The sequence below is a fragment of the Microcaecilia unicolor genome, chromosome 4, assembly GCF_901765095.1.
Source record: "Microcaecilia unicolor chromosome 4, aMicUni1.1, whole genome shotgun sequence".
NCBI lineage: Eukaryota > Metazoa > Chordata > Amphibia > Gymnophiona > Siphonopidae > Microcaecilia > Microcaecilia unicolor.
In genome coordinates, this window is record NC_044034.1 from 319,313,839 (window position 1) to 319,336,077 (window position 22,239).

The following is a 22,239-nucleotide window of genomic DNA, read 5'->3' on the forward strand; positions in this document are numbered from 1 at the left end:
TGGGGAGAAATAAAAACTAAATAGTGTAATTGTTAAAATCTGTAAGTGGTTCAAAGTTTTTGGGGTTTTTTCTCTGAGCTTGTACACCGAGAGGAGGGCATGACTGCAATGATGTTTGCATAATTAGTACATAAGTAATGCCATACTGGGAAAAGACCAAGGGTCCATCGAGCCCAGCATCCTGTCCACGACAGTGGCCAATCCAGGCCAAGGGCACCTGGCAAGCTTCCCAAACATACAAACATTCTATACATGTTATTCCTGGAATTGTGGATGTTTCCCAAGTCCATTTAGTGGCGGTTTATGGACTTGTCCTTTAGGAAACCGTCCAACCCCTTTTTAAACTCTGCTAAGCTAACCGCCTTCACCACTTTCTCCGGCAACGAATTCCAGAGTTTAATTATACGTTGGGTGAAGAAATATTTTCTCTGATTTGTTTTAAATTTACTACACTGTAGTTTCATCGCATGCCCCCTAGTCCTAGTATTTTTGGAAAGCGTGAACAGACGCTTCACATCCACCTGTTCCACTCCACTCATTATTTTATATACCTCTATCATGTCTCCCCTCAGCCGTCTCTTCTCCAAGCTGAATAGCCCTAGCCTCCTTAATCTTTTTTCATAGGGAATTCGTCCCATCCCCGCTATCATTTTAGTCGCCCTTTGCTGCACCTTTTCCAATTCTACTATATCTTTCTTGAGATGCGGCGACCAGAATTGAACACAATACTCAAGGTGCGGTCGCACCATGGAGCGATACAACGGCATTATAACATCCTCACACCTGTTTTCCATACCTTTCCTAATAATACCCAACATTCTATTCGCTTTCCTAGTCGCAGCAGCACACTTAGCAGAAGGTTTCAGCGTATTATCGACGACGACACCCAGATCCCTTTCTTGGTCCGTAACTCCTAACGTGGAACCTTGCATGACGTAGCTATAATTCGGGTTCTTTTTCCCCACATGCATCACCTTGCACTTGCTCACATTAAACGTCATCTGCCATTTAGCCGTCCAGTCTCCCAGTCTCGTCCTCTTGTAATTTTTCACAATCCTGTCGCAATTTAACAACTTTGAATAACTTTATGTCATCAGCAAATTTAATTACCTCGCTAGTTACTCCCATCTCTAAATCATTTATAAAGGTAACCGGATAGCTACAGCTAAAAGCCATTTCATTGGCTGATGGTTCCAACAGTAGTTTCAGAGGAAGTTTAGCTGACGTAGTGTAGAAGAGCTGGTAAGTGAAAATCTGTTTTTTTTTTGGTGTTTGTTTTTATATAAAAGATTCTCCTTGGATAGGAAGAGTCTGTGATATGTGAAAGTATATTTTCCTTTAATGAAATTGCTAAACTTTAGAGTCAGAGACTTATCAATGATCAGAAAAAGAAAGTCACCAGACAACAAAGGTAGAGAAAAATCATTTTATTTTCATTTTAGTGTTTGGAATATGTCCACTTTGAGAATTTACATCTGCTATCTTATTTTGCAATGTATAGCAATTTGTTTCTAAGAATATTGCTGACAATTCCTGTCAGTGTGGCAAATGGTGAGCGATCATTTTCACGGTTAAAAATCATTAAAAAAACTAGTAAAAATGCCTGTTTCAAAAGGGAAGGAAACGGGCGCTAGCAAGGCCATCCCCCACCCTCCCTCCCTCGCTGTTCCAGACTCTGCCGTCCCTCCGTTTTCACCTCCACTTTCCACGACCCAGTCGACCCCCCCCCCCTTCTCGGCGAAAACCACCCCTTGCCGCCATCCAGTACCTGTGCTGACAGGGGACCCCAACCCCCGTCAGCAGAAGTCCTGTGCTGGCCTTCGATGCGTTGCTTCTTCAATGAGTTTGTGTCCAAGTTGCTCTGCGTGCATCTGACATCAGACGCACGCAGAAGAACTTGAACCGAAGATCATTGAAGAAACAACGGCGCGAAGGCCAGCACAGGACTTCTGCTGACGGGGGTTGGGGTCCCCTGTCAGCACAGGTACTGGACGGCAGCGGGGGACAATTTTTGCTGAGAAAGGGGGTCGACTGGGTTGTGGAAGGGGGGTGCAGTGGGCTGTAACACAGGGGGAGGAGTAGGTAAACACGCGGAGCGTGTTTCCCTACTCCTCCCCTTGCTTTGGTATCAGCTGTCACTGACGTCAGTGCGTGCCTGCCTAGCAGACCACCTCCGAGGGAGGCACGGTCCCAGGCACATCCTGTTGGAGGTGAGAATTATTATATAGGATTATTTGCGATCAAGTATTTCACAAGTAAGGCTTGTAAGCCTTGCCATGATTGCTATTGAGAATGATATATGTGCCCAGTTAGATATCAAAGATTTAATTATTAATTTTGTGAACATGAAAGCACGAAAAGCTAAGTGGTTGTAAACCCTCTTGTTCAGCAATCCCAGAAAGATGCACTCCATCTTTCAGCTCCTATTTCCTTTGCATCTTGTGCCACACCGGGGGGGGGGCGCCAACTGATAGTCTGCAGGGTGGCACCAGAGACCCTAGGTACGGCCCTAGCCGTCCAAACCTTCTTTAAACTCTGCTAAGCTAACCGCCTTTACCACATTCTCTGGTAACAAATTCTAGAGTTTAATTACATGTTGAGTGAAGAAAAATTTTCTTCGATTTGTTTTAAATTTACTACATTGTAGCTTCATCGCATGCCCCCAAGTTCTAGTATTTTTGGAAAGTGTAAACAGACACTTCACTTCTACCCGTTCAACTCCACTCATTATTTTATAGACCTCTATCATATTTCCCCTCAGCCGCCTTTTCTCCATGCAGAACAGCCCTAGCTGCTTTAGCCTTTCCTCATAGGGAAGTTGTCTCATCCCCTTCATCATTTTCATCGCCCTTCTCTGCACCTTTTCCAATTCCACTATATCTTTTTTGAGATGTGGCGACCAGAATTAAACACAGTATTCGAGGTGCAGTCGCACTATGGAGCTATACAAAGGCATTATAACATCCTCATTTTTGTTTTCCATTCCTTTCCTAATAATACCTAACATTATATTTGCTTTCTTAGCCACAGCAGCACATTGAGCAGAAGGTTTCAACGTATCATCAACGACTACACCTAGATCCCTTTTTTGGTCTGTGACTCCTAACGTGGAACCTTCATGACGTAGCTATAATTCGCGTTCCTCTTTCCCACATGCATCACTTTGCGGTTGCTCACATTAAACATCATCTCCCACTTTTAATCTCTCAGTCTTGTAAGGTCCTCTTGTAATTTTTCACAATCCTCCCGCAATTTAACGACTTTGAATAACTTTGTGTCATCAGCAAATTTAATTACCTCACTAGTTACTCCCATCTCTAGCTCATTTATAAATATGTTAAAAAGCAGCGGTCCCAGCACAGACCCCTGGGGAACCCCACTAACTACCTTTCTCCATTGAGAATACTGGCCATTTAACCCTACTCTCTGTTTTCTATCTTTTAACCAGTTTTTCCATATCATCATGCTGATCAATCCATAGACTGGTGGGTTGTGTCCATCTACCAGCAGGTGGAGATAGAGAGCAAAGCTTTTGCCTCCCTATATGTGGTCATGTGCTGCCGGAAACTCCTCAGTATGTTCTCTATCTCAGCAGGTGGTGGTCACACACAGCAGCAGCTCTGGCTAGGTCTCCAAGCCTAATTTTTAGGTTTTGTTGAGTACCTGGGGTTGAGGGCTCTTCTTGAGCAAGTGCAAACCTGGTGGCGCCAGGTCCCTCCTTTTCTCCCCCCTCCCGCTGGCTCCGTTACAAAAAAAAAAATTTTTGGACGTCCTTAAGGGCGTTTATTTCGACGTTTATTTAAACGTTTATTGCAGCTACTCACTGGGACACCAGGTCGTTACAGCTCGGAGCGAGAAGCAGGTAATTTTTACCTTTTTATAGCGGGCAGGGGGTTCCCCGATCGATCTCCACGTGGCCTATGGTGTCGGAGGGCGAGGGTGCGAAGAATCGCTCCCCGGACCGCGTGTGCGCTTTTAGCGGGGATGCGGGGGTCTTAAAGTCTGATTCGCCCTTGTTGGGTGTCAGTTCGGAGGCCGGTCAGTGTCCCGGGTCTTCCTCCGGTGCGGCGGTTTTTCCCGCCATAAACGTCCATTCCCCGCTGCTCGCCTCCGCCATCTTGGCCGGCCCTTGAGCTGGGAGACGTTAATGCCATGGCTGCCCTTGATTTGGGCGACGGCAAAAAAGCGGCTAAAGTTAAGCGCCGTTCTTCCCGCGCGGCTCCTTCACGGAGTGTCGCGCCGGACGCCATCTTGGATGCGCAGCATGTTTCTCCCCCGCTCTTGCGAGCGCCGGTTGAGGGTGCGTCTAGGGCTGTGGCCCAGGCTACTGAAGTGCACAGTCTGGGGGGTTTCTCCCCCGAGTTTATTTTGCTGCTGCATCAGGCCTTTCTTATGCAAAACGCTGCCCCTTCTCCCTTGTCCGATAAAGGGGTTGAGGCCCCCGGAAGTAAACGCCCTCGGGTGGATTCCCAGGCCTTAGAGGACTCTGTTTCCTCTGATGTAGATGAGGGCAGCGTATCTGAGTTCTCCCAACGGTCCTTTGGGGATTCCTTGGAGGAGACGGATTCCCGCTCGGATGGAGCGGATGACCCCTCTGCAGCACGGATCTTTCGCTCAGAGGATTTGCCCAACCTGTTAGTGCAGGCCATGAGCATTTTGAAGATTTCCTCTCCAGAGGACGTCTACCTCCCTCAGCCCCTGTTGGCTCCGCCATTATGCTGGGGACGAAGCTCCCGCCTAGAACCTTCCACGTGCATGATGCCATGCACACCTTAATTTCGGCTCAATGGGATGTCCCGGAAGCGAGCCTTAAAGTGGCTAGGGCTATGTCCCGCCTCTATCCTTTGCCTGAAAGTGAACGGGAGGCCTTTCTTTGGCCTACCGTGGATTCTTTAATCACTGCGGTGACTAAGAAAACAGCGTTGCCGGTGGAAGGTGGCACGGCCCTAAAGGACGCCCAAGACAGAAGATTGGAGGCGGCCTTAAGGTCGTCCTTTGAGGCGGCTGCCTTAAGTTTGCAGGCCTCAGTTTGCGGCTCCTACGTGGCCAGGGCGTGCCTGACGATTGTGCAGCGGGCTTCCCCCTCGGATCCTTCCTTGAGGGCTGACTGGCCGGCCCTGGAATCGGGCCTGGCTTATTTGGCAGACTCACTGTATGATGTCTTGAGAGCTAAAGGTATGGCTCAGACAGTCTCTGCGCGGCGGTGGCTTTGGCTGAAACATTGGTCTGCGGACCACGCCTCTAAGTCCCGCCTGGCTAAGTTGCCTTTTAAAGGCAAGCTGCTCTTTGGGGTCGAGCTGGACAAAATTGTGACCGATCTCGGCACGTCTAAGGGCAAGAGGTTACCAGAGGTCAGGGCTCGGGCTAGTGCTCGCCCCGGTAACTCCAGAGGACGGTTTCAGGAAGCCCGTCGGTAACGCCCGGGCAAGTCGGGCTCCTCTGCCCCCTCTTCCTTCAAGAGGAACTTCTCCCCCAAGTAGCATTCCTTTCGCAGAGACCGCCGTCCCGGAGGTGCGCCCTCCGGTCCTCCCCCAGGGTCTCGTACCCAATGACGGGGCCCTGGTCCATGGCCCAGTGCAGATTGGAGGACGCCTGTCCTCGTTTCTGGGCGAGTGGACCAGGGTAACTTCAGACGCTTGGGTGCTGGAAGTCATCAGAGACGGCTACAAGCTAGAGTTCTGCCGACCCTTAAGAGACGGGTTTGTACTCTCTCCCTGCAAGTCTCCGGTCAAAGCTGTGGCAGTGCAGCAGACCTTGGACAATCTGATCAGCCTGGGCGCGGTCGTTCCGGTGCCAGAAAATCAGCTTGGCAAGGGACGTTACTCCATTTACTTTGTGGTTCCAAAGAAAGGAGGTTCTGTATGGCCTATCCTCGACCTCAAAGGGGTCAATCGGGCCTTGAAAGTTCGGCACTTTCGCATGGAGACTCTCCGCTCTGTTATAGCGGCAGTGAAGGCAGGGGAGTTCCTGGCATCCTTGGACATCAAGGAAGCGTACTTGCATATTCCCATCTGGCCTCCTCATCAACGCTTTCTGCGTTTTGCAGTCCTGGGCCGACACTTCCAGTTCAGAGCCCTCCGGGTTGGCTACTGCTCCGCGGACCTTCTCCAAAGTAATGGTGGTCATCGCGGCCTTCCTGCGAAAGGAAGGAGTACAGGTCCATCCTTATCTGGACGACTGGTTGATCCGAGCCCCCTCTTATGCAGAGTGCGGCAAAGCTGTGGACCGGGTGATTGCTCTTTTGAGCTCCCTGAGGTGGATCATCAACTGGGAGAAGAGCCAGCTGCGCCCGACTCAGTCCCTGGAGTATCTGGGAGTTCGATTCGACACCCAAGTGGGCAGAGTGTTCCTGCCGGACAATCGGATTGTCAAACTTCAGGCTCAGGTGGACCAGTTCCTAGTAGCCTCTCCACTTCGGGCTTGGGACTATGTGCAGCTGTTGGGCTCTATGACGGCCACGATGGAAGTAGTGCCCTGGGCCAGGGCTCATATGAGACCACTACAACACTCTCTGCTGCAGCGCTGGACTCCGGTGTCGGAGGATTATACTGTGCGCCTTCCCTTGGACCCAGCAGTGTGCAAGGCGCTGAGCTGGTGGATGAAGACAGACAAGTTGTCTGCAGTGATGCCTCTTGTGACCCCGGAGTGGATTGTCGTCACGACGGACGCCTCTTTGACGGGCTGGGGAGCCCACTGCATGGGAAGGACAGCGCAGGGGCTCTGGTCTCCTGCGGAGGCAAAGTGGTCTATCAACTTCCTGGAACTCAGAGCCATTCGGTTGGCGCTTTTGGAGTTCCTCCCGGTACTTGCGTTGAAGCCAGTACGGGTCCTGTCGGACAATGCCACGGCTGTGGCCTATGTCAACCGCCAGGGAGGTACCAAGAGCGCCCCTCTAGCCAAGGAAGCCATGAATCTATGCCAGTGGGCGGAAGCGAGCCTGGAACAGCTGTCAGCGGCCCACATTGCCGGAGTCATGAATGTCAAGGCGGACTTTCTCAGTCGCCATACCTTGGATCCCGGAGAGTGGCAGTTATCGGCTCAGGCGTTCTTGGACAACACGAAGCGCTGGGGCCAGCCGAGCCTAGATCTGATGGCGTCATCGGCCAATTGTCAAGTGCCGCGCTTTTTCAGCAGAGGACGGGACTCTCGATCTCTGGGAGTAGATGCTCTTCTCCAACAGTGGCCGACACAAGAGCTTCTCTATGTGTTCCCGCCCTGGCCCATGTTGGGCAGGGTACTAGACCGGGTGGCAAAGCATCCGGTCCGGATAATCCTGGTGGGTCCGGACTGTCCCAGACGTCCCTGGTATGCGGACTTGATCAGGCTCTCAGTGGACGACCCTCTGCGGCTGCCAGTGGAGCAGGGCCTGTTGCATCAGGGTCCCGTGGTGATGGAGGATCCCTCCCCCTTTGGTCTTACGGCCTGGCTATTGAGCGGCAGCGTCTGAGGAAGGAGGGCTTCTCAGACAAGGTCATCGCCACTATGCTGAGAGCGAGGAAGCGCTCTACTTCTACTGCTTACGCCAGGGTTTGGCGTACCTTTGCAGCGTGGTGTGAAGCAGGCTCACTTTCTCCCTTCACTGCTCCAATTTCTTCAGTGCTGGCGTTCCTGCAAGAAGGTCTGGAAAAAGGCCTGTCGCTCAGTTCCCTTAAAGTCCAGGTAGCGGCTCTGGCTTGCTTCAGGGGCCGCCTGAAGGGTGCTTCCCTGGCTTCGCAGCCAGATGTGGTACGTTTTCTCAAGGGAGTTAATCACCTGCGCCCTCCTCTGCGCTCAGTGGTGCCTGCGTGGAATCTCAACCTGGTGCTAAGAGCCTTGCAGAAGCCGCCTTTTGAACCCTTGTCGAGGGCATCTCTGAAAGACCTGACGTTGAAAGCAGTCTTTTTGGTGGCTATCACTTCAGCCAGAAGAGTTTCCGAGCTCCAGGCACTCTCATGTCGAGAGCCTTTTCTGCAGTTCACTGAGGCAGGAGTGACTATTCGCACAGTGCCTTCCTTCCTGCCCAAGATTGTTTCTCGCTTCCATGTGAATCAGCAGCTCTGTCTCCCTTCCTTTCGTAGGGAGGACTACCCAGAGGAATACTGTGCTCTCAAATATCTGGATGTGAGACGAGTCATCATCAGATACTTGGAAGTGACCAAAGGTTTGCCGGAAATCGGATCATCTGTTTGTCCTGTTTGCAGGTCCTCGTAAGGGTCTGCAGGCTGCTAAGCCTACAGTGGCAAGATGGGTCAAGGAAGCCATTGCAGCGGCTTATGTGGCCGCGGGGAAGGTGCCGCCTATCCAGCTGAAGGCTCACTCCACTAGAGCTCAGGCGGCCTCGATGGCAGAGGCCGGGTCCGTCTCCTTGGAAGAGATTTGCAAGGCGGCAACTTGGGCATCGGCCCATACCTTCTCCAGGCATTACCGCTTGACTGTGGCTGCTCGGGCGGAGGCCCGGTTTGGAGCTTCAGTGTTGCGGTCAGGGATTTCAATGTCCCGCCCTGGGTGAGTACTGCTTCGGTACATCCCACCAGTCTATGGATTGATCAGCATGATGATATGGAAGGTAAAATTATGTATCATACCTGATAATTTTCTTTCCATTAATCATAGCTGATCAATCCATAGCCCCTCCCAGATATCTGTACTGTTTATATTCTGGTTGCATTTCAGATTCAAGTTTAGTCTTCAGTTCCTGTTCAGGAGGACTTCGTGTTCAAGTTTTTTCAATTGGATTCTTCAAGAGTTGAGACGAGTTTGTGTTACAGTGAGCTGCTACATTCCTCTCCCCTCCGTTTTACGGGGCTGGATTGAGACATAAATTCTGCCGGCGCTCCCTCCCGCTTCGTGCGGCTGTAGGGCAGCTTTGTACCCCTCCCGCTTCGGCGGTGTTAGGGTCAGTCAGCTCCTCCCGCGGTTGCGGTTGCAGGATAAGCCAGATCCCCCCGCATCGGCGGGGTGGTGTCCCTCCCCCGCTCCGCGGGGATGAGCTGGACGGATTCCCCTCCCCCACTTGTGTGGGGATGAGCTGGGTTAATTCCCCTCCCCCGTTTCGGCGGTGGTGAGCTGGGCAGAGTGTCCCTTTGTGGGTGTAATTCTCTAAGTACTGAGTCCTGCGGATGGAGCTTGGATATCGACATACTGAGGAGTTTCCGGCAGCACATGACCACATATAGGGAGGCAAAAGCTTTGCTCTGTATCTCCACCTGCTGGTAGATGGACAGAACCCACCAGTCTATGGATTGATCAGCTATGATTAATGGAAAGAAAATTATCAGGTATGATACATAATTTTACCTTAATCCACAATAGAACACTACTTCCTATCCCATGACTCCAATTTCCTCAGGAGTCTTTCATGAGGTACTTTGTCAAACGCCTTCTGAAAATCCAGATACTCAATATCAATCGGCTCACCTTTAGCAACATGTTTGTTCACCCCTTCAAAGAATAGTAGATTGGTGAGGCAAGATTTCCCTTCACTAAATCCATGTTGACTTTGTCTCATTAATCCATGCTTTTGAATATGCTCTGTAATTTTGTTCTTTATAATAGTCTCTACCATTTTGTCTGGCACTGACGTCAGACTCACTTTTCTATAATTTCCCGGATCTCCTCTGGAACCTTTTTTAAATATTGGCGTTACATTGGCCACCCTCCAAACGTCCTGTACCATGTTTGATTTTAAGGATAAATTACATATTCTCCGAGGACAAGCAGGCTGAACATCATAACGCATGGGTCGTCGTCCGCGACGGCCCAGGAGCTCCGGATTTAAAAGAAAAACTTTTAAAAGCTTCTGGAAGCAACGAGACGGGTGCGGGGACAACGTACCGCGCATGCGCGAGTGATTTCCTGCCCGCGCGCTTCCCTCAGTTCCTTTTTTTCCGCTTCGCGAGTGAGTGCTGTTTTTTTGTGCGCTCCTCGTATGTTCGGCCCAGGGGACTTTTTGTCACGTTTATGCGCTCCGGTATTTCCCTTCTCTTCGGTTTTCTTTCTTTAAAAAAATAAATAAATGTATTTTGCCAACTTCCTCACGATTCCATGGTGGTGGACTCTGCTCTCAGAAGATCCAAAAGTACTAGGGACTATGCTTCAGCACCCCCGGGCAGAGAGTCTAGGACTTTGGATTCTTTTGGGAGGCGTACGTATCAGGCTGGAATGCTCGCGGCCAAGATCCAAACATACCAGCTGTACACCAGCATTCACTTATGGAACTCGGTAAGGCAACTATCTAGTTTAGTTGAAGCTCTCCCTTCGGAGCTTGCTGAACCTTTTCATCAGGTGGTCAGGCAGCAGAAGGCGTGTCGCAAATTCCTGGCCAGGGGAGCTTTTGATACTTTTGTTGCTGCATCCCGAGTGGCTGCTCAAGGTATTGTGATGCGCAGACTCTCATGGCTGCGTGTCTCGGACCTGGATCAGAAGACCCAGCACCGAATGGCGGATGTTCCTTGCCGGGGGGACAATCTTTTTGGAGAGAAAGTTGAGGATATGGTTGATTCCCTCAAGAAGCATCATGATACAATGGATTCTCTCGCCTGCCGGACGCCTCCTGCTACTACCTCCTCATCTAGGAGGTTTTTTGGAGGGAGAAAATATGCCCCCTATTCCTCTGGCAGGCGTAGGTACATTCCTGCTTCCCGACAGCCTGTTCAGGCTCGCTCCCAGCAGGCTCGCTCTCATCAGCGGCGTGCGCCACAGGCCTCTTAGGCTCCCCAGCAAAAGCAGGGGACGGGCTTTTGACTGGCTCCAGAGCAGCATAGCCGACATCAAAGTGTCTGTTCCGGACGATCTACCTGTTGGAGGGAGGCTGATATTTTTTCACCAAAGGTGGCATCTTATAACCTCCGACAGGTAGGTTCTTCAAATAGTCCGGTCCGGATACGCTCTCAATCTGGAATCGAAACCTTCAAATTGCCCACCGGGAGCTCTATCCTTCAGTTCCCACCACAAGCAGGTACTTGCAGAGGAACTCTCTGCCCTTCTCAGCGCCAATGCAGTCAAGCCCGTTCCACCAGGGCAAGAAGGGCTGGAATTCTATTCCAGGTACTTTCTTGTACAGAAAAAGACAGGGGGGATGCGTCCCATCCTAGACCTAAGGGCCCTGAACAAATATCTGGTCCGAGAAAAGTTCAGGATGCTTTCCCTGGGCACCCTTCTTCCCATGATTCAGGAAAACGATTGGCTATGCTCTCTGGACTTAAAGGATGCCTACACTCACATCTCGGTGCTTCCAGATCACAGGCAGTACCTCTGATTTCACCTGGGAACTCAGCATTTTCAGTACTGTGTACTGCCCTTTGGTCTTGCTTCTGCGCCCAGAGTGTTCACAAAGTGCTTGGCAGTTGTCGCAGCATCGCTACGCAGACTGGGCGTGCATGTGTTCCCATATCTCGACAATTGGCTGGTGAAGAACACTTCAGAGGCAGGAGCTCTACAGTCCATGGAGGGGACTATTCAACTGTTGGAGCTACTCGGGTTTGTAGTAAATTATCCAAAGTCCCATTTGATTCCCGTACAGAAATTGGAATTCATAGGATCTCTGTTGAACACACAGACGTCTCGAGCTTATCTTCCCCAGGCATAGGCGGACAACCTTCTGGCCCTCGTGTCCTCAGCTCGAGCATCCCAACAGATCACAGCTCGACAGATGTTGAGACTTCTGGGCCACATGGTCTCCACAGTTCATGTGACTCCCATGGCATGTCTGCACATGGGATCAGCTCAGTGGACCCTAGCTTCCCAGTGTTGTCAGGCTACGGGGGATCTAGAGGATGTCATCCATCTTTCCACCGAATTTTGCAGTTCCCTTCACTGGTGGACCATTCGCTCCAATCTGACCTTGGGACGCCTATTCCAAATTCCTCATCTGCAAAAAGTGCTGACGATGGTTGCATCCCTTCTGGGGTGGGGCGCTCATGTGGATGGGCTCCACATTCAATTAGTTTGGTCCTTCCAGGAAACGCATCTTCAGATCATCCTCTTGGAATTGTGAGCGATCTGGAATGCACTAAAGACTTTCAGAGATCGGCTGTCCAACCAAATTATCCTAATTCAGACAGACAATCAGGTTGCGATGTATTACACAAACAAGCAGGGGGGCACTGGATCTCGCCCTCTATGTCAGGAAGCCGTCAGAATGTGGCTTTGGGTGCGTCAGCACAGCATGCTTCTCCAGGCCACATATCTGGCAGGCGTAAACATCAGCCTGGCCGACAGGTTGAGCAGGATCATGCAACCTCACAAGTGGTCTCTGAACATGGACGTTGTTCGCAAGATCTTTCGAGCGTGGGGCACCCCCTCAGTGGATCTTTTTGCCACTCAGTACAATCACAAAGTTCCTCAATTCTGTTTCAGGCTTCAGGCCCACGACAGACTAGCATGAGATGCCTTTCTCCTTCATTGGGGGACGGGTCTCCTGTATGCGTATCCTCCCATTCCTTTAGTAGGGAAAACTCTGCTGAAACTCAGGGAAGACTACGGAACCATGATTCGATAACACCTTTTTGGCCTCGTCAGATTTGGTTCCCTCTTCTTCTGGATTTGTCCTGCGAAGAACCGTGGAGATTGGACTGTTTTCCGACACTCAGAACGAGGGGTCGCTTCTACATCCCAACCTCCAGTCTCTGGCTCTCACGGCCTGGATGTTGAGAGCTTAGAAATGGCCTCTTTAGGCCTCTCAGAGGGTGTCTCCCGAGTCTTGCTTGCTTCCAGGAAAGATTCCACGAAAAGGAGTTATGCTTTCAAATGTAGGAGGTTTGCCATCTGGTGTGACAGCAAAGCCCTAGATCCTTTCTCTTGTCCTACACGGACCCTGCTTGAATACCTTCTACACTTATCAGAGTCTGGTCAAGACTAACATCAGCGTGTAGAGGGTCAGCCTATCTCTGGACAGCCTTGAGTTGTTCGTTTCATGAGAGGTTTGCTTTTGTCAAAGCCCCCTGTCAAACCTCCACCAGTGTCATGGGATCTCAATGTCGTTCTCACCCAGCTAATGAAACCTCCTTTTGAGCCACTGAATTCCTGCCATCTGAAGTACTTGACCTGGAAGGTCATTTTCTTGGTGGCTGTTACTTCAGCTCGTAGAGTCAGTGAGCTCCAAGCCCTGGTGGTTCATGCTCCTTATATTAAGTTTCATCATAACAGGGTAGTCCTCCGCACTCATCCTAAGTTCTTGCCGAAGGTGGTGTTGGAGTTCCATCTGAGCCAGTCAATTGTCTTGCCAACATTTTTCCCCATCCGCATACCCGCCCTGGTGAGGACAAGTTGCATACCTTGGACTGTAAGAGAGCATTGACCTTCTACGTGGAGCGGACAAAGCCCTATAGATAGTCAGCCCAGTTGATTGTTTCTTTTGATCCCAACGGGATTGGGGTTGCCATCCGAAAACGCACTATCTCCAATTGGCTAGCAGATTGTATTTCCTTCACTTAAGCCCAAGCTGGGCTGACTCTGGAGGGCCATGTCACTGCTCATAATGTTAGAGCCATAGCTGCGTCAGTGGCTCAGTTAAAGTCAGCTTCCATTGAAGGGATTTGCAAGGCTGCAACGTGATCATCAGTCCACACATTCACATCTCACTACTGCCTTCAGCAGGATACCGACGCGACAGTCAGTTTGGGCAGTCAGTGTTACAGAATCTGTTTGGGGTTTAGAATCCAACTTCACTCTCCTAGGCCTATTTTTGTTCTGTTCCAGGCTGCACTTTCACTTAGTTGTGTTTGTTTTCAGGTCAATCTCAGTTATGTCCTTGCTGTTGCGAGGCCCAATTGACCACTGTTCATTGTTTTGAGTGAGCCTGGGTGCTAGAGATACCCAATGTGTGATGATGTCCAGCCTGCTTGTCCTCGGAGAAAATGAAGATACGTACCTGTAGCAGGTATTCTCCGAGGACAGCAGGCTGGACATCATCACAACCCTCCCTCCCTCCCCTTTGGAGTTGTTCTTTTTCTTGTTTGCTTGTTATGTAACTGAGGGAAGCGCGCGGGTGTCGCAGACGGGAAGTCACTCGCGCATGCGCGGTGCGTTGTCTCTGCGCCTGTCTCGTTGTTTCCAGAAGCTTTTCTTTTAAATCTGGAGCTCCTGGGCCGTCGCAGATGACCACCCATGCATAATGATGTCCAGCCTGCTGTCCTCAGAGAATACCTGCTACAGGTAAGTATCTTCATTTTACTAACAATATTTTATTTATTTATTTAGATTTTGCTCACACCTTTTTCAGTAGTAGCTCAAGGTGAGTTACATTCAGGTACACTGGATATTTCCCAGGAGGGCTCACAATCTAAGTTTGTACCTGAGGCAATAGAGGGTTAAGTGACTTGCCCAAAATCACAAGGAGCAGCAGTGGGATTTGAACTGGCCACCTCTGGATTGCAAGACTGGTGCTCTAACCACTAGGCCACTCCTCCACTCCACCAGTTCATTTTTCAGTTCTGTCAGTGCTCTTCCATTTTCTGAAGGATTTTCTTTTAGCTCTAATAGCTTCCTTCACCTCACTTTTTAACCACATCGGCTGTCGTTTGGTCTTCTGTCCTCCTTTTTTAATATGCGGAATATATTTGGCCTGGGTTTCTAAGACGGTGTTTTTGAACAGCATCCATGCCTGATGTAAATTTTTGACCCTCGCAGATTCTCCTCTTAAGTTTTTTTTCACCTTCTTATTTTATCATAGTCTCCTTTTTTAATGTTAAACACTAACGTATTTGATTTCCTATGTCTACTTACTTCAAAGCTAATATCAAGAAAGGGATCTGGGTGTCGTCGTCGTCGATAATACACTGAAACCTTCTGCTCAGTGTCCTGCTGCGGCTAGGAAAGCGAATAGAATGGTTGGGTATTATTAGGAAAGGTATGGAAAACAGGTGTGAGGACGTTATAATGCCATTGTATCGCTCCATGGTGCGACTGCACCTTGAGTACTGTGTTCAATTTTGGTCGCCGCATCTCAAGAAAGATATAGTAAAATTGGAAAAGGTGCAGCGAAGGGCGACTAAAATGATAGCGGGGATGGGACAACTTCCCTATGAAGAAAGACTAAGGAGGCTAGGGCTTTTCAGCTTGGAGATGAGACGGCTGAGGGGAGACATGATAGTATATAAAATATTGAGTGGAGTGGAACAGGTGGATATGAAGCATCTGTTCACGCTTTCCAAAAATACTAGGACTAGGGGGCATGCGATGAAACTACAGTGTAGTAAATTTAAAACAAATCAGAGAAAATTTTTCTTCCAATGCATTATTAAACTCTGGAATTTGTTGCCGGAGAACGTGGTGAAGGCGGTTAGCTTGGCAGAGTTTAAAAAGGGGTTAGACCTTTTCCTAAAGGACAAGTCCATAAACCACTACTAAATGGACTTGGGAAAATCCACAATTCCAGGAATAACATGTATAGAATGTTTGTATGTTTGGGAAGCTTGCCAGGTGCCCTTGGCCTGGATTGGCCGCTGTCGTGGACAGGATGCTGGGCTCGATGGACCTTTGGTCTTTTCCCAGTGGGCATTACTTATGTACTTATGTACTCTTATCAAGTGGCCCCAGCACCATTACCTCCCGCACCAGATCATGTGCTCCACCAAACACAACCAGTGTGATTCAACCTTGTTATCAGGGTATCATCTTTGCCTTCAAGCAACAATACAGACAGTGAATTCTGTAGTACATTGTGCATGCAATGGAATAGATTGATCAGCTGACATTGATGTCAAAATTGCCATTGACTTCATGCACACTGCATGGAATTCAGTTAGCCAGGTGATGATCATCAACTGTTTTTGCAAAGCACGGTTTGATTCAACACATGCACATGAAAATGCTGGCAATATGATCAACATTGATCAGCCTTTACCCATGTTGAGTGACGAGGAGTGGTTTGCAATTTCAGACAGTTCAGTGACCTTCAACATGTTAATGAGGTCATTTTGTATTCCTCCCCAATGTTCAGAAAAGAGCGTCCAAGCCATCTTTCTGACCTCATGTGCAATTTTCATTAAATCAATCACCTTACTTTCTAACTCTTTCTACTTTCTTACCTATCTATATGTTACATCTTTGCTTTACCCTTCACTATCAGTTATAATGCTCTATTACGTATTGTGTTGACATTGTAAGTAGTATACTAGCCAGCTCATTTTCGAAAGTGATCACCGGCCATTTCCCAACATAAATCGGGAGATGGCCGGCGATGTCTCAATAGCGGCCAAATTGGTATAATGGAAAGCGGCTTTTTTTTGACAGCATCGCTGCTTTCCCGTCGCCTCGCCGGCGAAAGTTCAAGGGGGCGTGTCGGCGGCGTAGCCAAGGCAGGGCATGGGCGTGGTTACCAGATGGCCAGCTTTTGCGGATAATGGGAAAAAAAGCGGCGTTAAGCAGTATTTCGCCGGCTTTACTTGGTCCTTTTATTTTCACGACCAAGCCTCAAAAATGTGCCCCAACTGACCACCGGAAGGAATCTGGGATGACCTCCCCGTACTCCCCCAGTGGTCACCAACCCCCTCCCACACTAAAAAACACAATTATAAACATATTTTGCCAGCCTCAAATGCCTTACCCACCTCCATGACAGCAGAATGTGTTCTGTCTTCTGACAGCCTTTCCCTGGTTGTGGTGTAGCTCTCGGGTGAGAGTGACACCTTTTCTGTTAGGTGCACTGCAGAGTCACATCAGCAATGCATTGTGGTGGGTGTAGGGTAGTGGGCTCTACTCCCATGGTGCTTTTCCCCCAGCTAACTGGGTCAGAGTGTGCCCTGTTTTGTTTCCGGTAGTCCATGAGGTAGTGGCCAATTTTGTAAGCCAGTTTTAGATCCCTTTCATGTGTTACCCACGTTAGAGAACTTAGTTAATACCTTGAATGTGGCTGAAAGAGGGCATTGTACACCATTCTGCTAGCTCTGACCTACTGCTCATCTCAGTACCAGGGAGACTCCTTTGCCAGTGGGGCACAACTCTGATCTGCAGCTAACTGTGAGTAAACCTGCTTATTCAAATAAAGGACTTTTTCAAAGAGATTAGTCTTCAGGTGTCAACTGGTGTGCCAAGGTTATACAGCAGCAACAAGTCCTAGAGGCCTGCGTGTATGCAGGTCCCTGGAGCACTTTTAGTGGTTACCGCAGTGCACTTAAGGCAGGCGGACCCAGGCCCATCCCCCCCTACCAGTAACACTTGTGCTGGTAAATGGGAGCCCTCCAAAACCCACTGTACCCACATGTAGGTGCCCCCTTCACCCCTAATAGCTACGGTAGTGTTGTACATTTGTGGGTTTTGGGGGGGGGTTGGGGGGCTCAGCACCCAAAGTAAGGGAGCTATGCATGTGGGAGCTATTTTTGAAGTCTACTGCAGTGCCTCCTAGGGTGCCCAGTTGGTGTCCTGGCATGTGAGGGGGACCAGTGCACTGCAAATGCTGGCTCCTCCCATGACCAAATGCCTTGGATGTCGCTGGGTTGGAGATGGCCGGCATTTTTTTCCATTATCACTGAAAAACAAAACCGGCCATCTCGAACCCGGCGAACTCTGGCATTTGGCCAGGCTAAACCGTATTATCAAAAAAAAAGATGGCCGGCCATCTTTTTCAATAATACGGTTCCGGCCAGCTGTAGCGCCGCCGCCAAAAATAGATTGCCAGCGACGTTCGATTATGCCCCTCTATGCTATACTTTGTATTGTTTTTGAATATTTTTACTGCTGTAATTGCCTATTGCTCATGTTTGATCTATTCTTAATGTACACCGCCTTGAGTGAATTCCTTCAAAAAGGTGGTAAATAAATCCAAATAAATAAATAAAACAAAACTCCCTTACCGCTGTAAATAATAATGCCAGGGCGGAGCAGGCATTAGGCTTTTGGAAGAGAGGATTCCTCATGATTCTCATGCTTCTCTCATGAATCATGCTGCAAAATCTGACAGTTTTGGCAGCAGAAGGAAGTCCGTACAGGCCCTTAAAAGCTGATTGTGAGAAACAGCAGACCCAAGTGAAAGCATACATTGGTGTCTATTTCCTGTGTCTAAATTTAAAGTGTCCATGTTAAAAAAAAATTTTTAAATGCCCAAAGTGAAAACACATTGGCGTCTGTTTCCTGCATCTAAATATAAGCATCCAAGCTAAAAACAAATTAAAATGTTTATATTTAGATGCCAATGAGGCATATTTTCAAAGCACTTTGGGAGGCTAAGTTCCATAGGTTTCTATGGAACTTTGGGAGGCTAAGTGCTTTGAAAATATGCCTCAATATGTGCTTCACATTTGGATTTTACCAGTCGCATGCGCAGAGGTGCCAAGCTTATCATGGAACTCTTCTGCGCATGCACCAAACACAATCCTCCTGCACCAAAGCACAATCCTCCTGGTGAACTCTTCAATGCTCAACACTATGAGCATGCCTATATTTATATCTCATTACTATTGAACATTAGGGCATTATTCTTCTGTGCTGTTACAGCGGTATTTTTATGGTGCAATTCAGAACAGCACCGGAGTTTTGAGCATCTGGGCCTGAGTTCTGGAGACCCACAATATGCCATTACTATTAGATAATAACTTGATGAATCTGCCATTAATTTGTTGTGCTTTCTATTTAATAACAAATAGAAATAAAACAACATAAAAAAAAGAAAATAGGATGGTATGGATTGAGTGTATTCCTTGTAATTTTTTAATTTGATTGATTTAAGTTATTAAGAATTGTTACTGGGTTTTATTAAGATTATAATATATATTGTTTACACATATTGTTATGATTACAATAGTTTTTTTGCTCTTTTTTTAACATTTATTGTAAACCGCTTTAACTCTACCTTGTATTAAACAGTATATCAAGTGAATAAATCAAATCAAATACCATTTTTATTGGACTAACAATACATTTTTTGAGTAGCTTACAAAAGTAACATCACCTTCTTTGGGTCAGAAATGAGTAAACAATGACAAATATCAGAATAAATAAGTGAAACATAAAAGCATTCCAATGACAATCTCACAAGGAAAGGTGGAGGTTGGGGTAGGAAACGGAGAAATTGATAGGCCATCTTATTTTCTTTTTTTCTTTTGTTTTATTTCTATTTATTATCTTAAAAGTGGGCTAACATGGTTACCATGCCATTTTATCTTTAGTAACACAAACCACCACCAACGAGTAAGAGAAATTGTAAGTGGATTGTATGTTTTAATGTTTTGGGTTTTTTTTCCCCTAAATTTGATCCTTCTGCACAAGGAGAGAAACAGTTCTGCCAACAGTTGGACTAGCATTTGAATCAAAAATCTGCCAGCCTGAAAAATCAGCTTTCTATGCAGTGGTATGTATTGTCTCAAGAAAAATAATCTTTTCGTTTCTCTTTCAGTGTTACAACTCTTCTCTTTTGGCAAGCAGAATCAACCAAACACACTTGGTATTATCATCATATGATGCTTATATGAATAGTTCTCTCAGAATTCTGAAAAACTTAGAAGATACAATTGCATAGGTTGTCGGTGGCCCAACTGTTTGGGGAGGCTAAAGGGGGTGGTGCCAGGGGTGGGCTTATATCCATAATTGTCTGACAACACAAAGAAAAAAAATAAGTAAAAGTAAAATAGTCACAATTAATACCTTTTATTAAATTTAGATATTAGATATGTATCTTATGTGAAAGAATAAAGTGGTTGTTCAAACCACATATTAACCAATATATACTAAGTTGAAAATGTTATCAATTATTAAACACTGCTATTTCCATCCATTGAAAATCCCAAAATGAAATGGTCATTTTAGTGAAGTAACATTATGCATGAAAAGGCAGCACTGTAAATATTACACTGGGCAGACCCTAATACACCAATATACCACCCATACGGTAAACATAGTAACATAGTAGATGACGGCAGAAAAAGACCTGCATGGTCCATCCAGTCTGCCCAACAAGATAAATTCATATGTGTATACCTTACCTTGATTTGTACCTGTCTTTTCAGGGCACAGACCGTATAAGTCTGCCCAGCAGGATTCCCCGCCTCCCAACCACCAGTCCTGCCTCCCATCACCGGCTCTGGCACAGACCGTATAAGCTTGCCCTCCACTATCCTTGCCTCCCAACCACCAACCCTCTTCCCCCCACCTGCTCCGCCACCCAATTTCGGCTAAGCTTCTGAGGATCCATTCCTTCTGCACAGGATTCCTTTATGTATATCCCACGCCTGTTTGAATTCCGTTACCATTTTCATCTCCACCACCTCCCACAGGAGGGCATTCCAAGCATCCACCACCCTCTCTGTGAAAAAATACTTCCTGACATCTTTCCTGAGTCTGCCCCCCTTCAATCTCATTTCATGTCCTCTCGTTCAACCGCCTTCCCATCTCCGGAAAAGATTTGTTTGCGGATTAATACCTTTCAAATATTTGAACGTCTGTATCATATCACCCCTGTTCCTCCTTTCCTCCAGGGTATACATGTTCAGGTCAGCAAGTCTCTCTTCATACGTCTTGGAATGCAATTCCCATACCATTCTCGTAGCTTTTCTTTGCACTGCTTCCATTTTTTTAACATCCTTCGCAAGGTACGGCCTCCAAAACTGAACACAGTACTCCAGGTGGGGCCTCACCAACGACTTGTACAGGGGCATCAACACTTCCTTTCTTCTGCTGATCACACCGCTCTCTATACAGCCTAGCAACCTTCTCGCTAAGGCCACCGCCTTGTCACACTGTTTCGTCACCTTCAGATCCTCGGATACTATCACCCCAAGATCCCTCTCCCCCTCAGTACCTATCAGACTCTCACCGCCTAACACATAAGTCTCTCGTGGGTTTCTATTCCCAAAGTGCATCACTTTGCATTTCTTCGCATTGAATTTTAATTGCCAAACCTTAGACCATTCTTCCAGCTTCCTCAGATCCTTTTTCATGCTTTCCACTCCCTCCCGGGTGTCCACTCTGTTCACAGACCATCAACAATATTTTTTATTTATTTATTTTATTACATTTGTATCCCACATTTTCCCGCATAGCAGTAGGCTCAATGTGGCTTACAATATGAAACAAGGGATCATAATATCACAATTCCTCATGTACAGCCACAAAACAACCTGTTAGGGTGGATAGTGTTCACAATGAACTTCTCCTAACGACTAGATAGAGAAGAGTTTTCAACTTTGGTACAGTATAAGTCATCACAAGAACAAAATATAAGAAACCCAATGGACTGCATTAGGGGCTTATAGCCCGTTTAGTTATGTTTAAACAAAAGAGATCTGCATGAAACAAAATATTTATTTTTATTTTAACTTATAAAACCTCTCTCTATGCCCCAATCCAGTATTGCCCCACTGTCTTGTCCCTCACCACTATCCACCATTGCCCCAATGCCTCCCCATCTCTCTCTCCTCCCTTCAACATCCAGCATCATCACCCCGTCCCCTCACCAGTCTCTTGTTCAGCAAAGCTTTAAGAGACTTCATTATCCCATAATAGGCCCAGTGTGTGCAGCCCTGCTCGTGTCCAGTGCCTGTAGGCTATCTCAGTAGCTCCTAGTGGGAACCCAGGGGCCCTTCGTATCCCTGTCTGATGAAAATATGTTCGTTCTGGGAACCAATGTTTCCTGATTTGGTACCAGGTGGACAGAATATGCCCTACCCCTATGGGTGTCCTTCGCCCTATACTCCTCAGTTCCTTATTTGGTAACCACAAGATATCCCCCACTTCTCTCATCCCCAGCCAGGCCCTTTCCCAATGTAACCATTTTTTGTTGCTTGCCGGATGCCAATCTGCTAAGATTCTCAGTTGGGCTGCTTGGTAGTACAAGAAAAAGTTTGGGACTCCCATCCCCCCCCCCCCCCCCCCCCCTCTTGCGGTTGAAACATTATGGCACGCCTCACCCGTGGTGGCCTTTTCCTCCAGATAAAAGCAAACATCTTTCTATTGAGGTGGGTAAAGAAACTCTGAGGGATTGGGATAGGGAGTGCCATAAAAAGATATAACAATTTTGGCAGCATCATCATTTTAATGGCATTTATACGCCCCATCCATGAGATGCTTAAACCCTCCCATCTGTCAAGCTCTGCTAATAATTCTGTTATTTTCATTGGAAAATTTGCCTCATATAGATCTTCCATTTTGGGTGTAATCTGTATCCCCAGATATTTGATAGATTTCGTGGCCCATACAAACGGGAATGCAGCTTTCATCTGCGCATCCTCCTGCCCAGGCATTGTGATGTTAAGGAGTTCAGTCTTGCTTATGTTTACCTTGAATCCTGATCGTTCTCCATATTGCTTCATTATCTCTACTGCCCGCCGC

The 22,239-nt window shown here is 47.7% G+C and overlaps 1 protein-coding gene across 1 annotated transcript in view; it reads left to right on the plus strand.

Annotated features, from left to right (window-relative positions):
- LOC115469724 (disintegrin and metalloproteinase domain-containing protein 9-like) overlaps nt 1-22,239 on the plus strand; it is a 581,856-nt gene that overhangs the window by 270,768 nt on the left and 288,849 nt on the right. The window contains 1 exon segment of the mRNA XM_030202512.1: nt 19,183-19,268. Coding sequence (XP_030058372.1) covers nt 19,183-19,268 — 86 coding nt within the window.